At 43.8% G+C, this 14,145-nt stretch overlaps 1 protein-coding gene across 1 annotated transcript in view; it reads right to left on the reverse strand.

The window, feature by feature from the left end:
* satb1b (SATB homeobox 1b) overlaps positions 1 to 14,145 on the reverse strand; it is a 51,619-nt gene that overhangs the window by 13,395 nt on the left and 24,079 nt on the right. Inside the window, exons 10-12 of the mRNA XM_059339420.1 lie at positions 12,176 to 12,388; positions 8,718 to 8,798; positions 7,706 to 7,861 (exon numbers count right to left, since the gene is read on the reverse strand). Coding sequence (XP_059195403.1) covers positions 7,706 to 7,861; positions 8,718 to 8,798; positions 12,176 to 12,388 — 450 coding nt within the window. The remainder of the gene's footprint in view (positions 1 to 7,705; positions 7,862 to 8,717; positions 8,799 to 12,175; positions 12,389 to 14,145) is intronic.

A 14,145-nucleotide genomic window follows, 5' to 3' on the forward strand; every position in this document is an offset into this window, starting at 1 on the left:
TTCGCCTGGTGGTGGGCTGATATTTGGGTGGCGGCACTGTCTGCACAGCTACACTGAATGTTCAAACACTGTTCTCCCACCACAAATTTACCTCTTGTTTATAATCTTTTCTGTTCAATACTGCTGAGGCAGATGGAGGATGAATGCACAGAAGACAACAAACACACTGAAGATGAGCTGGAGATAAACAACAACGGCAGCAACATTACAAACACAGAAAGCACCTACATGCAGTCTGATTCCATCAATTATAAGAGCTTGATTGAGATTTAATTCAAAGCTGGGGTTTAATTGCTAATATCAAAGCATAATTAAGCTGATAAATCATGACTGATCTTATTGAATTAAGGATTGAAATAGCAAAGAACCTGCAAATTGTCTATGACAGCTAAATAAGTGTTCTTAATTGGCCAACAAGTTTGCTTCAGATACTAATGAAACTAAACAAATTTTCATCCCCCCAAAAAGTGTTCTGAAATAGGAGTCTTCATATGCAGTTGTTTATTCAGTGCTAAGGCTGTGTGTCTTGTTCCACTTGGAAATTCATCTTGAACTTAAAATAGAGTATTTATACAAGTGGCAACAAAGTAAACAGAAAATCTCAAATGTCTCTCTGTACATGACTAGAAAGGCGACTTATATATCCTCCTGCAGGCTCAATATATGCAGCACGAATTTAAAAATAGTGAGTGAAGAATATGATGTGGTCTGAGGATGGAAAGACCCTCAGAGATGGAGAGATGAGGACAGATTGTGGAAGACAGAGAGAGATCAAATAATGCGAGCAAAAACCGAGTGCACACAAGCACCAGCATGACCATTTGGATGGGTCCTAATATCTCCCCGTGCAATTCCCCCACACTCAGTCACACACACACTCCTGTATGCCCACACACTCACACAGACTCTCTCTCTCTCTCTCTCTCAGACTGCATCTGCCGGAGCTAGTGGCTGTAGTTAAATTGAAATATTTCCCGGCGTGTGTCAGAAGCATGCAGAATGATAATTATGACAGATCTGATTAGGCGGGCCGAGTCGGGCGGCTCCGGGCTGCAGGTGCGACCTTGTGCATTCCTGAGTGTGTAAATAAAATTAATTACAAGCGTAGGGGGCGCGCGGCGCGTGACATCAGCGCGCACAGGGGGGACTCCCACGGGGGGCACCCTAATGGAATATTTTCCCCGAGTCTAATAATACAGTTGGTATTGACTTGAGGTAATTAGGGGGATCATTAAAGCGCTTTTCCCGGCGTATTTGCCTGCCTGATCAGATTAGCGAGAATGGGCCTCAGAACAAGCCCTGTGTGGTCTGTCAGGAGAAGTGGAGACAGTGGGAGAGGGTTAGCTTGCGAACATTTGCAGCAAAGAAAGAGCTAGCAGAATACTGAGGCTGTCACTGGGACAAGGGCAGCATCTGTTAACAAGCATGCAAAGGGGAAGGCTAGTAGGTTAGCCATGTGGCTAGTAGGTTAAGCACCCTGAGAACTACTTAAAAGAGAGGGTGAACTATTAGTGCTAGCTCCGGTAAAGTGGCTAACACCTGCCCCATTTGTCTCATTATAATACATTAGAGGTGATGAAGAAGAGACTATTTGGAGTCCTGACAGTCGGGGCAGATTCCTAGTTTGGACTGCAGGGTAGGAGGCAGGCGAGTGGAGGAGGGAGTGGGCTGTGCAATTGGAGACAGATGGGGTGAGAGGTGGCATGTAAGGCGTAAGTGAGAGAGATGGCAGGAGAGACACAAAGTGCTCTGGGCATGCTCAGTGAGACCCCCGGGCTCCTGCTAAGAGGAGGAGGGTTCGATGGAACCAGGCAGTGGAGAGAAAACAGGCTGGTGGGAATTCCACTGTCCATTAAACAATAAGAGAAAGGCTCATTTCAGAGGGAGGGGAAGACTTACCGTTTGCAAGATAATTCATTCGCTAAATTAATTATTCAGACAGCTGGGTCTCCAGTTCAAGAAATTGTGTCTTTAATAATAGAGAGGATCTGGCCTAGCCTGTTTCCCATGGCAACCTAATAACCAAGCAGGCACGGGAGATAAATAAATAAATCAATTAATAAACAGTCACGGCCCTTTTAGATCCCTAGGGGTTGTGATATGCTCGCTCTGATCTGCCTAATTTGAGGGAAAGAGGGGTGTGGAGAGCAACACAAAAAAAGACATCTTGATGCCTGCCCTGCCATCACACACACACAAAACTTGTGAAGAGTGGAGCAAAATTTCACTGTGCTGCTCCGACACATAGCTGCTGGCTGCTTCTGATATTAAAAAGTATCTGATAGCATCGCTGTATCAATTTTACGATGCGAGAAGTCATTTAAAGCCATTTGTACACAAATATTTATGCAAAACATGATTTCTGACGCGCTGACCCCGAGTGGCTTCTCAGTAACAGAAAAACCTCTGAATGGTCACAATCCAGAAACAGACACCCAAAAGGTCAGCCATCTGCCCCTCTTGTTCAGCAGCCATTGGATGGAGCAGAACGATAGAAGTGGAGTGTGTGTGTGTGTCTGTGTGTGTGTGTGTGTGTGTGTGTGTGTCGTTGGTCTGGTCGGGTCATGTGCTAAATATCTGAGATTAAAGCTAAGAAAAGCCCCCATAAAACATGTACGACCACTAAGCGGATTCTAACAGGAAATTAGTCATTTTCCAAACATGAAGGAAGCAGTTATTCTGTCACCCTCCCTTCCTACTCATATCAGTGTCCCCACCCACCTCCACCCACTCCCCCACCTCTCCAGACCAACAAGGCACTCACCCCCCCCCCACTACCACCACCTCCACCGCCACCGTCACCACCCCCCACCCTCCACCCTCCACTCCAGGGACTGCCGTGCCAGGCGGGTGCAGGGTGACAGATGGCATACACCAACCTCCCCTCCTCGCTCTCCCCTCTCCCCCCTACTGCACCAGCCCCCCCGCCCCGGCCCCCCCGGTGGCGCAGCGGCGGACCAGATCAGTGCCATTCTGTCTCATTAGAGCCTGGCTAATTAGCGTAGCCTCTTCCAGGGGAGAATGAGTGAGCGAGAGAGAGAAAGAGAGACAGGGGGAGAGAGGGCGGTGTTGGTGGTGCTGACTGCGTTCTCTACTCTTCTGGTCATTGAGGAGTCGGAGGGCTTTGAGCCCCGTGGTGCGCGGGGCTCCCAGGGTGCTTGTTTTATGACAGCAGGGACTCTGATTCCATCCGTTGCTCAATTCCTCTCAGGAAGTGTCGGCGATGTTTGGACATAAAAGTCGTGTCAAAGGAATGCCCCCAACCCGCTCCCGCCCCGCCCTCCGCTAACCTTCCATCGCTCAGCTGAACATTAGCCGCCCTCTCTGCCAGGCTAGCCCGCCACAGCAAGCCTCCCCTCTTAATGTGAATGAAAACAAAGCACAGTAACTTGCTAGATAGCACTCTAGCCCTACTGAGCCAGTTAATAACGTCGAACATCAACTCCAGGCTATCCAGATCATAGCCTGCACCTCCGCAGGCACAAATGAAATGGGCCGTTTGGCGAATAGAGCTACTTCTGGCAGTGTTGTCGCTGGACTTGAACCAGTAACACACAGTTGTTTTCTCCAAGTCTGACATCTCCTGAAGCTAAATGGAGACGGAGCATTCTTGGAGCATTCGATCAGTTTGAGTCATGGAGGAATGGATCATGAATAATGATTCTGATTTTTATCAAAGACTTAAAGTAATATCTGTCCTAATAAATCAGGATTGCTGCGAGGATTACTTAAAAAAACACGTATGCCCAGACTTGAAGTGAAATGGCGACCATCAATCTGATAAAGTAATACGGCTCGGGTTAGACTTGCTGCTCTATAGTTACTACTCTGAATATGTGGCAGTAAAAGAGTGATTGAAATGCAACATTGAATATGTGAGACAGGGTGGGGGTGGAGGGTGGGGGCGGGGGGAGTCGAGGGGTGGCAGAGGCCTGCTGTGGTTACGAGCCCTAGGAGAGGACGGGATGGCTGCGTTCCAGGAACCCCCAAACACACGCCAACACACACAAACACACACATTCAAATGTGCCTGTACATAAAGCCATAGTGACGCACACACACAAACACATCTAAATGCGGTATACACACACACACACACACACACACACACACACACACACACACCTAAGCATACAGTCAGTGGAGCATGCACCAATCAGTACACTCCTGTTTACTGCTTTTGCACCCAAGGGAGCACTGCTGCCGATGACCTCCTTCAACTCCACATCTCTTATTTATCTCCTTTTAGATCTCCATTGCCTTCCCTCCTCAGCTGCATCATCTGTTTCTCTGTGAATGAGGCTGAACATGAAGGCTAAGGAAATGGTGCACACAGACCCCCCCCCCTCCCAACCCACACACACACACACACACACACACACACATATATCTATATATATAAATATATATAGATATATATGTGGGACTGGTACTAACAGATCCTGGTCACCTGATCCTGTGCTTGCGTAAGCATGCTGGGAAATCCTAAGCTGAGCTGAAGAGGTTGAACTGCACACCAAGCTGACAGGCCGGTGCCAGCCTCAGTGATGAGGCCTCTTCCCTCACCCACCCTCCCCCCAACCGATTATTTCCCTGGACCCCATATGGGCATGCTGCCAGTCCAGCCCATCCTCCATCCTCATCACCAACCACATCCACACTGCACTCCCAACCTCAGTACCAGCAGTCTGTGTTGGCTGGCACTGTACTCTAACCGAGCCCTGGATACTGTTATTTTCTTGCTGCAAGGCTGCAAACCTCCCTGGACCGTCATTTACAACATGTCATTTAAAAATACATTCCTCCCCATTCTTCACACTATGGTAAGCTCATGAACAATTAACACTGACAGACTCAACATGCAGTATCCTTGCTCTGGTCACATGAAGAAATCATTTATTTTGCTCCAGCAGTGGCACCAGTGTGCTTCTGTGTCTGGATGTCTGTTTCTAGCAAGAGACGTCTAATATTTTACCTTTAACACCTTTAAACTAGCATTACCTCACCTACTTGAGACCACTGCACCATGGGTAAAATTATATATAAGTGTGAACAGAGAAAAAGCTGCTGTCTACACCTATCACTAACTGTAATGTTACCATAGATAATTACACAGACTATTTTTTCAATTAATTGGTTAGTTGACAAAATGTCCAAAGGCCAAATCTGAATGTCTAACTATCGATTTTACAATTACATAAAAAAGCAAATGAGAAACAATAGGAAAATCTGCAAGTACCCACATTTACAAAGCTGAAACCAGCAAATAAAGCAGCATTTTTTATGTAAAGTGACTCAAATGATTGATTAATTACCAAAATAGTTTCTGATTAATTTTTCAACAAATTGATTGACTAGTAATTGTTGCAGCAACATGAAATAACATAGAAATCATGCAGCTTCTATGTAGGAAAGTGAGAAAAACTGTGAAGTCTGAAGGAAAAGACGTCACATTTCCATTCATATTGTTGATCTGATGTGAATTCTGATGAGTAACATCACTGTAGAATTATCCGCCCACGGCTGAAGCAAGAAAAACTAAAATTTCTGTGGAATCAGCACGTGAGAACTGGGTGCTGCTGGTCTCTGATTTTCAGGGTTCAGGGGGTCCTGATGGGGAGGAGCGGGCCTGGCGTTGGCCTGGCGTTGGCCTGGCGGCGCTGGTAGCTGTGGCAATGCCGGCTGGGTAGTAAGGGGGGAGACCAGCTGCCCGGGGAGCGCCCATTACGAGATGGAGCCAGAGATAAGTGCTCTCCCAGGCCCCCTTTCACAGGCATAATTAGCACACTTCTTATCTGCTGCTCAATTCACATTCACACCCGCCTGCCATGAATGGAACGTGAAAGAGAGGCAGAAATCTGGGGGAACGGGAGAGGTAGAGGGGCAAGACAGAGAGACGGGAGTGAGGTGGAGAAGGCACGGTGGAAACCTGTTCCCAGACAAACCTTCATTTGAGAAAGAGAGAGAGACATGCGCGAGTTAATGCCGCCTCGCTCTCCCCCTTTCTCTTTCTCCATCCTTCCAAGGAGTCTTTGAACTCCTTAACAAAAACAGTGGTTTGTGCATCAAACTGCAATTTGGTAAAACAAAGCTATCAGGGGGTATAATCATCCTAATCAGCAAGAAAAAAATAAAGCCTTTGCAGATATTTCTAGATTATTCCGCCCTTGGTGATCTATTTCTCCCCCCATCGTTTTCATCAAGCACAATTGTGGAAATCTTCCCAACTCCTCCGACAGACACGTGAAAACCTTTAATAATAACTCCTTAGCGCTACATTTTTAAATTGCCTTTAATATAGAGTTAAATAGGTGGTGTGTTCCCCCCCCCCTTGTTTCTAACACACACAGGCTTGTATTGTGTGAGCGCCCTGCTCTCTGGGAGAAGATAACAGGGGCCCCATCGTCTTACTGAGTGGAGCTAATATAAACAGGTTTGTTTGGTGTTGAAACAGTGTCGACTGCTAAACTCCAAACCCACAATAAAGAGGACATGTGTCATTATGGTGATAAATCACATCGGTGATGCATTGAGACAAGTTCTCCTTTGGGGTGGGATGTATTTCTACTTCTTTGCCTTCACCTGTATAAATATTATGATGTTATATGCATCTGGTATTAAATATTTTATGATCTTTCTTAATGTTTTGTGTTGACTGATGTGTGTGCACTGTATATTAAGAGTGAAAGAGCACCTGCTGCTCCTCAGGTCAGACGTTGGCTTGTTTGGACATCAGAACTGTCTCAACTCTGACTGATCTTTATTTCCTTGCTTTTAATACATCCCCCAACCACGTGTGTGTGCGTGTGTGTGTGTCTGTTCTTGTACTTCCTACATAATGAGGACTGGAACACGTTTTTAACATTTTTGCAAAGTGAGGACATTTCGGCCGTTCCTCACTTCTTTAAAGGCTTTTTTGAGATTTCAGACTCCGTTTTAAGGATTAAAGGTTACATGATAATGATAATTAACTAAAACTGTATTGTGTGGTTACAAAACTAACTAAAATTATAGTGAAAATGTCCTTCATTTTCATCTTTGTCAACTTTTTTCATACATAATGAAGATGGATCAGGCAAAGGAAATAAAGGCCAAATTTACTGTGACCTCTTTTAATCTCCCACCCAACAAATACCCCATTACAAAAAACTAAAACTAACACAAAAACTAATAAAAACCAAACTAAATTTGAAAACAAAATTCACAACAAAATTAAAACTAAAACTAATGAAAAATCCAAAACTATTATAACCTTGCAAGGGAATTCACTATTACAATGAGGGCCCTCACAGAGATAGAGGTACAAGAATGTGTGTGTGTGTGTGTGTGTGTGTGTGTGTGTGTGTGTCTATGAGTGTGTGGACACTTTGAGGAATTTATGTAAGCAGGTTTAGTATTTCAAGTTTTGAATTTATGGCACATCAATACTGCTGTAAGAGCTATTTTACAAAGTAAGAGCTCATTAGATGATTAACAGCGTTCAAACATTGTGCTGCTTTTTTACAAAAATGTAGATAAAAGAAATCCTGCAAAGATTTTCACAGACTGGACCATGAAGCTTGAACGGAAATGGTCGATTGGGTTCGCTGGAGGAAGGCAACGACTGGGACTCTACTCATAGAAAACACCAAAATATAGTTGATCTATTGTGTTTGCACCCATTTCTTTCTCCATCCAGTGAGGTGTTCGGTGTGTGTTTGCGTACCTGGCTCTTGGAGGCGGCCACCTTGGCGAATAGGGCCTGGGAAACTTTGGCCCTCTTCATCTCCTGCTGGATCTCGTCGTAGATGGTGGAGTTGATGTTGAGGATGCAGCTCTCTGTTTTGCCGTTCCACTCATTGGGCATAGGCGACGGTTTCACCTGGTTAACAGAGGGAAGACAAAGGAAAGTTATAAAAGTAAATCCTACGCAAAACACACACATATGTTCCATTTAAAACTCGTAGACCATGGGTCTCAAACTCGTGGCCCGTGGGCCAATTGCGGCCCTCGTGACGATATTTTGTGGCCCCCACCTTGATATGAAAGTTTAATGTGAGTTTTATATGAATGGCACTTTACCGTGTTGTGTGTGGAAGGTCCCTTTAATTACTTTTTTTTTGGGTAATTTTGTGTATTTTTTTGGTAATTCTGTGTCTTTTTTGGTCATTTTGTGTATTTTTTTGTCATTTTGTGTCTTTTTAAAGTAATTTAGTGTTGTTTGGTCATTTTGTGTCTTTTTTTTTTGGAGTAATTTTGTGTCTTTTTTTGGTCATTTTGATACTGCCTCCAGCGGCCCCCAGGTAATTTGATTTTGAGACCCCTGCAATAGACTTTGTAAGATACTGAATTATCCTTTGTATTTGTGATATTTTAGTTGTGTGTATGGACTGAATCACTGTAATACATATATATTTTTAAAATGTGACTGTTTGTGTATGAAATGTGTGTATCTGTACATGTTTTGCAACAAGATTTCTCTTTATTTTTCCAGACTTTTCGATATCAAATAAGACAAAAAAAAACACAAAAAATCTGTATTTGACCTCGTTATCAGCAATAGATGTAATTAATTATTATCCAAAGCTCTGTCATAGAGCAAAATGGGGAACTGTAAGGACACTTTTTCAAACAAAAATGGATTAAAATGTGATGATTAGCCTGTGCTGTCTATGAGAATGTGTACGTTCAGATTGGACAAGGTGGCGAGGTGAAGTGGGTGGAGTTTTTTTGCTCACAGGGGAAAGGCCCACGGGGATTCTGGGATTCCTGTCTTCGGGCCTTATGCTGTTACAGTCTTCCCTCCGGGGCTGCAGTGTCTGAAACACAACACAAACGTTATTTGTTCAGGCTCACATGAGGAAAAATAAAAGGGTAATCTGGCTAAACACACACACACACACACACACACACACACACACACACACAGTGTAGATTACACCAACGCATGGCTCCAGCGTTACTTTGCTCAAAAACACTTAGATGTGTTGTGAAAAATTGTATTATTCTTATGTCAAGCTGGTGATTAAAAAATAAATGCAAGTCAAGTGAAATCAAATCATCTTCATTCAGCGGCTTGTTGCATCTTGACAAAAATCCTTTGACGAGGTAACAAGTATCCTAATAAAAGCATTAACCACGAAACCATTAGCATATGAATCATTCCATACGAGCCCTTTGAAAAGGAGACATCGGCAGGGTTGGGTACGAGAACGAGTACACAGCATTCAGATAAACCTTAATAACACCAACAGCTACTAACTCACGACACAGCCTGTGATCAAAAAACATATATATTCCAGTATTCGTCTAGACACCCAATACGAGCTGCTTTATGTGTTAAAGACAATCACATAATCCTGAAATTTGTGGTGGAACTGGAATGTTTCTGGGCCTTTCATCCTGTTTTTACGACAACTCGACATGGGCTTGTCAGTCTGAGCGGTAGGTTACCATGTCAAGCTAATTGTTAAGGCTGGGACGTGCACTAACTGGCTCTGGGGGAGTCGAGCCGAGCCATCGGCACACGTGAGAGAAACATACCTCTGCATCTGTTTTTATGAGGCCAATAAAAACCCTCCTCTGTCTCTGGCTCAATTGCCACCCTGGCTGATTTATGTGCTTAAATTCACACCGCATTGCTCCATAGGAGAGGCTGGCAGATGGCCAGGTGTATGAGTGTATGAGTGTGTGAGTGTGTGTGTGTGTGTGTGTTGTGGGTGTGCGCGTGAGAATTGCCTTGTGTACGAACAGGTCTACATGATAAATGTTGATGGGTTTAAGTCATACAGGTGAAGTATATAAGGCCTAGAGATAGGCTGTTGATGTGCCAACGGCATTCTGACTGATGGGAAAATAAAAAACACAAACTTTGAGTTTTGGGTCATGTTTGAAATGGTTTGTCTGCCATGTAGTAGCTGTAGTTTATTGGTCGGCTTGCCGATCTCTTTCTGCACTGTTATGGATCTCTGCAGCTCTGTAAACTGGTCCCAGACATGTTAAAAGGCCCTCTGTACATTCATTCTCTAAGTGAGCCTGATGTGATTAATAAAAACTCATAGTTCTAAATGCCTCTCTCTGCATGTGAGGTGTTAATAGAAGCATTAACAGTGGGTTATTAAGCCAAACAAGACATTCTTGTGCAAAGCCCCACTCTGGGTCCTGAACCAGCCTCTGATTGTAAAGAGGAGCTGTGAACTGCAAAGTGGCCCTGCAGAAGTTCAGCACCACTGCTCCAGAAAGCCACTCTTTCTTTTTTAGTTTTGCAAAGACAGCAACTGGCATCACGCTGTTTCTCCATCTTAGAGATGGGTGGGCCTGGGCTTCTCCCTTTCATTCCTCTTCAACTAAATAAAAGCCAAATTTTCAGCAGGGACGGGACAGAGGAAGCCTTTGTCCGCCCCTCTCACCTCCCAGATGCAGCTGACCACACTTCAAATAGGCTTAAGTGGTACAAAGTTGCCACATACCTTTCAAACGGGGGAAGCTGATTTGCAGTGGTTTTGAAACAGGGGACCGACTGAACGATGTTTGATCTTTTCACGGAGCTTGTCATCACTGAGTGAGCTTTATTTTTTTAAATGGGAGGGCTGTTAATGCTGCCTAATGCATGGTAAAAGGTCAAAATTAGCACAAAAAATTATCCATCATTTGTGCACCATTTCTCACCTGTGTGGTGAGGGCGGGGATGATGCAGGACTCATTTACATGCAGGGAGAATGTAAAGTATGTTCTCCAGTATGCATGCTGACTCTACCAATGGGCTTTTATTTTTTCTCCATGTGCCTGCAGACAGGTAGGAGCCTGATACAATGGAAGGGAATGTGAGGTGTGTAAGAATAACAATGTGCCAGGGTGGTGCTTGTATCCACACTGTCGTCTGTTAATGAGTGTGTCTGTGTCTGTACACGAAACATTTGTACACACACTTTTTACACTAATAGACTGAATAAATAACATTAAGAAATAACACTTTGTTAACCTCTTAAAGCACCTTTGAAACCTGGCAGAAGTCAGGAGGTTTGTCTATGACACCACAGACAGACAGTAGATTCCATACCTGCATACCTGTTCTCAACCCATGTAAACACACTCATACAATACTAATAATATCTATCAGGGCACGCAAAACAGTTCACAAGACTGGCTGCCGTTTCTTTTTCTCGCTCTTCAGCCATCAGAACTTTTAGTTCACAATATACTGATTCTGAGAAGAGCAGAAGTCTTGGTAGTCAGACAAATATCTCTCTGAATCAGAGCTGCTGCGAAGGGAGAAATCTCATTAACCCTCAATGGGCAGAGCCAAAAACAAAATTTGTCATTGTGCAAGTTGGCGAGCTGGCGAACTTGAATGGTATGCCACAACCCAGCTGGGTAACAAGGTTGTGCATTCGAGGATTTTTGTTCCACTGACTTGGATTTCGCCATCACAGAGAGTGCCACCACAGCTGATCCATGTCTCACAAAAATGACGATATATAACTACATCTGGGCTACAAGAGCGAGTCGCCTCGTGCTGCTTTATGTTAACTGCAGCTTAACTGTGTTACAGCAATACGTCATTTGGACAACGCTTTACATTCTGATTGCTCACATGGAATATGGAGAATAAAACAAACAGGCTTTACCATGTGGTTAGTTATCAGATTTTAACTATATAGTCCAGCCCTAACTGAACAAATAATAATATTTTCCTTTTCTGTTACATCAGACAAATTTATATTGAGTGATCTAAAAAAACTTTTTCCAATTGATTCTCTTTTAGAAAGTGAATAAAATCATGAAAGTATGATTATTTTAGGTGCATAATAGATGCATGACACTGTGTTATAAAGACATTCATGACACATTCATCTAGTGTGTGTTGTGCTACGATGATTGATTGGTCAAACCATAAATCAGAGCCTAGAGAAACACCACCAGAAAACCTTTGAATGTGAATAAATCTGCTTTAACCTTTTGCCTTTAAATTCTACTGCTACTGTCTATCTTTGCACATTAAGGTTTATTCCAATTTGTTAACTATATGTCTGTCTATAGAGCAGCTCAGTCTCCAATAAATGTTTGTAAAACTAAAACTCCTGTCCACAAATGAGCTCCTACTGAGTAATATTCAAGATGAAAATAAGTGATCTGCAGCATCAATAATTGCAGGTGCATAACAGGAAAGCATGCAGAGAGAAGACTAAACTCTTACCTGTACAGGTCGGCTGGGTGGAGTGCTGATGAGAGGAGGGGCACCCATCGCCGAGGCCGCCGTGAGGCTGCGCTCCCTCTCCTCCTGATAGATGCGATCGCGCTCGGCCTCCGGCAGCTGCAGGAAGTTCTGCATGGCGCGCAGGTTGACCAGCAGCGACTGGGACGCTGTTTTAGGGTCCTCCTCCTTGCGTAGTATCTCAGAGAGCAAGCCCTGAAGAAGAGAGTGAGAAAGATGGTAGAAAAAGAGAGGAAAATAAAGAGCAGAGAGGGAGAATAATCACATCAGAGGATTCTTAAATAAGACATTAAAGGAGAGCCATGAGTGTAAATGGAGACTCTAATGACAATGGAGATGTGACACACTTAGAGTGTAAACTGATACAGCCTTTTAGAACTGATACAGCTTTTTAGGGACTTAATTTAGATCAGTTTTTCCTCCACATAGTGTTTCTGTAGAGGCAGGTGATATCTACTTTTCCTTTCTAAGATTACAACAGCGGCTCCACTTTCCTTTAACTCTCTCTACCTTCTATCGTTTTTGTTGTAAAATCACAAAAGTTCTCGTCCTCCTGCGTATTCTCACAGCTCTCTCCAGAGTAAAATATAATTCTGTTCAGTCAGATTGTGTAGCACTTCATGGACGACAGAACTACGTCATTAAAACTTTCCTTGCGGCCTTTGAACCTGTAACACTTTGTCGCCTGTAATTCTGCAGATCTTGGACACATTCTCAGAGCCGCGTGTTGCTTCAGATAAGAGCCACGAGCCTGAAAACTCGCCTAGAAATGTGAAAGTCTTGTGCGGCGGGCAATCAGTGTATCCTCTGTTTACTTTTCAATAGCGCTCAATTCCATCATTATGAGGCGGGGATGACTCCATTATCAGAGACGTGTGATTGGGCCTTTTCATCAGCTCTTGGCCACACACTGTGCAAACCATCACTCCGCTTCTCTCACCATCAATAGGTGTGATTTGGTAATAAAACAAGGTGATGGGGAAAACATGTTCATGCTTTTATTTTATTTTATTTTTTTAAGAGCATGCAAGTCCTCTAGGGAAATGAGTAGAGCTGCAAATATGTGTTTGTCTCGCTATTATAATGTACATGTGTCATGTTTAAGACTGTGGTATCCGGACAAGTATGAACACATGAAATTAGACTCAGAGTGGCGTTTTTATGGTAAAGGGGACTGTGCACTCAATGCACAAGAATTCAGGGGATAGATTAGAGGCCTATCTAATTTATGTTTGTTTTCTGAGTCTGCATTCTTCAGTATGTGCATGCTTATCATTCTTCTCTATCAACTCTTTCTGTCTATCTCTTTGGTCAATCAGCTTCCTCTCCAAAAAAATAAAGAAGAAGAAGAGAAAAAAAAGGCCTCAGTTCTTCCTCGCCGTCTCCTCTGATCCACCTCCTGCATCGACAGCAGCCCCTTCATGTCACTGCTCGACGCCCCCCTCCTCTGCCTTCGCCTTTTATTAACACAGACTGGTGGAAAAAAAAACACACCCGCCTAATAAATAATCCTCTAAAGGCAAACTCTCCAACGGCACATTGGGCTAATTCCTCATATCAGCCACAGATAAGACGCTGTTTGTGTGGGAGCTTGCACAAAAACACCACTGTCTGACTTCAGCTCACACACACACACACACACACACACACACAGACACACACACACACACACACACACACACAGTTTTTGGGGTCGCTGTATGTTCTAATTCTAATAGATCCTTATCAGTTTCTATTTTTCCCCCCTTTTTCATACACAGTGACTTCAAAGCAAATGGAGTTGTAATGAGGTTTGCTGTCACCTCCTTCCACCCCCCCTCTAATACAGACGGTACGTCTTAAGACATTATCGCTGCCTTCTGTGTGTGTGTGTGTGTGTGAGGCCTCTGACTATCAAGTGAAACCACATATTTTGGCAGGGAGAGAACGCACGCCATGACCGAGCCCGGGTC

This window comes from Centropristis striata, chromosome 8, assembly GCF_030273125.1.
Source record: "Centropristis striata isolate RG_2023a ecotype Rhode Island chromosome 8, C.striata_1.0, whole genome shotgun sequence".
Lineage (NCBI taxonomy): Eukaryota > Metazoa > Chordata > Actinopteri > Perciformes > Serranidae > Centropristis > Centropristis striata.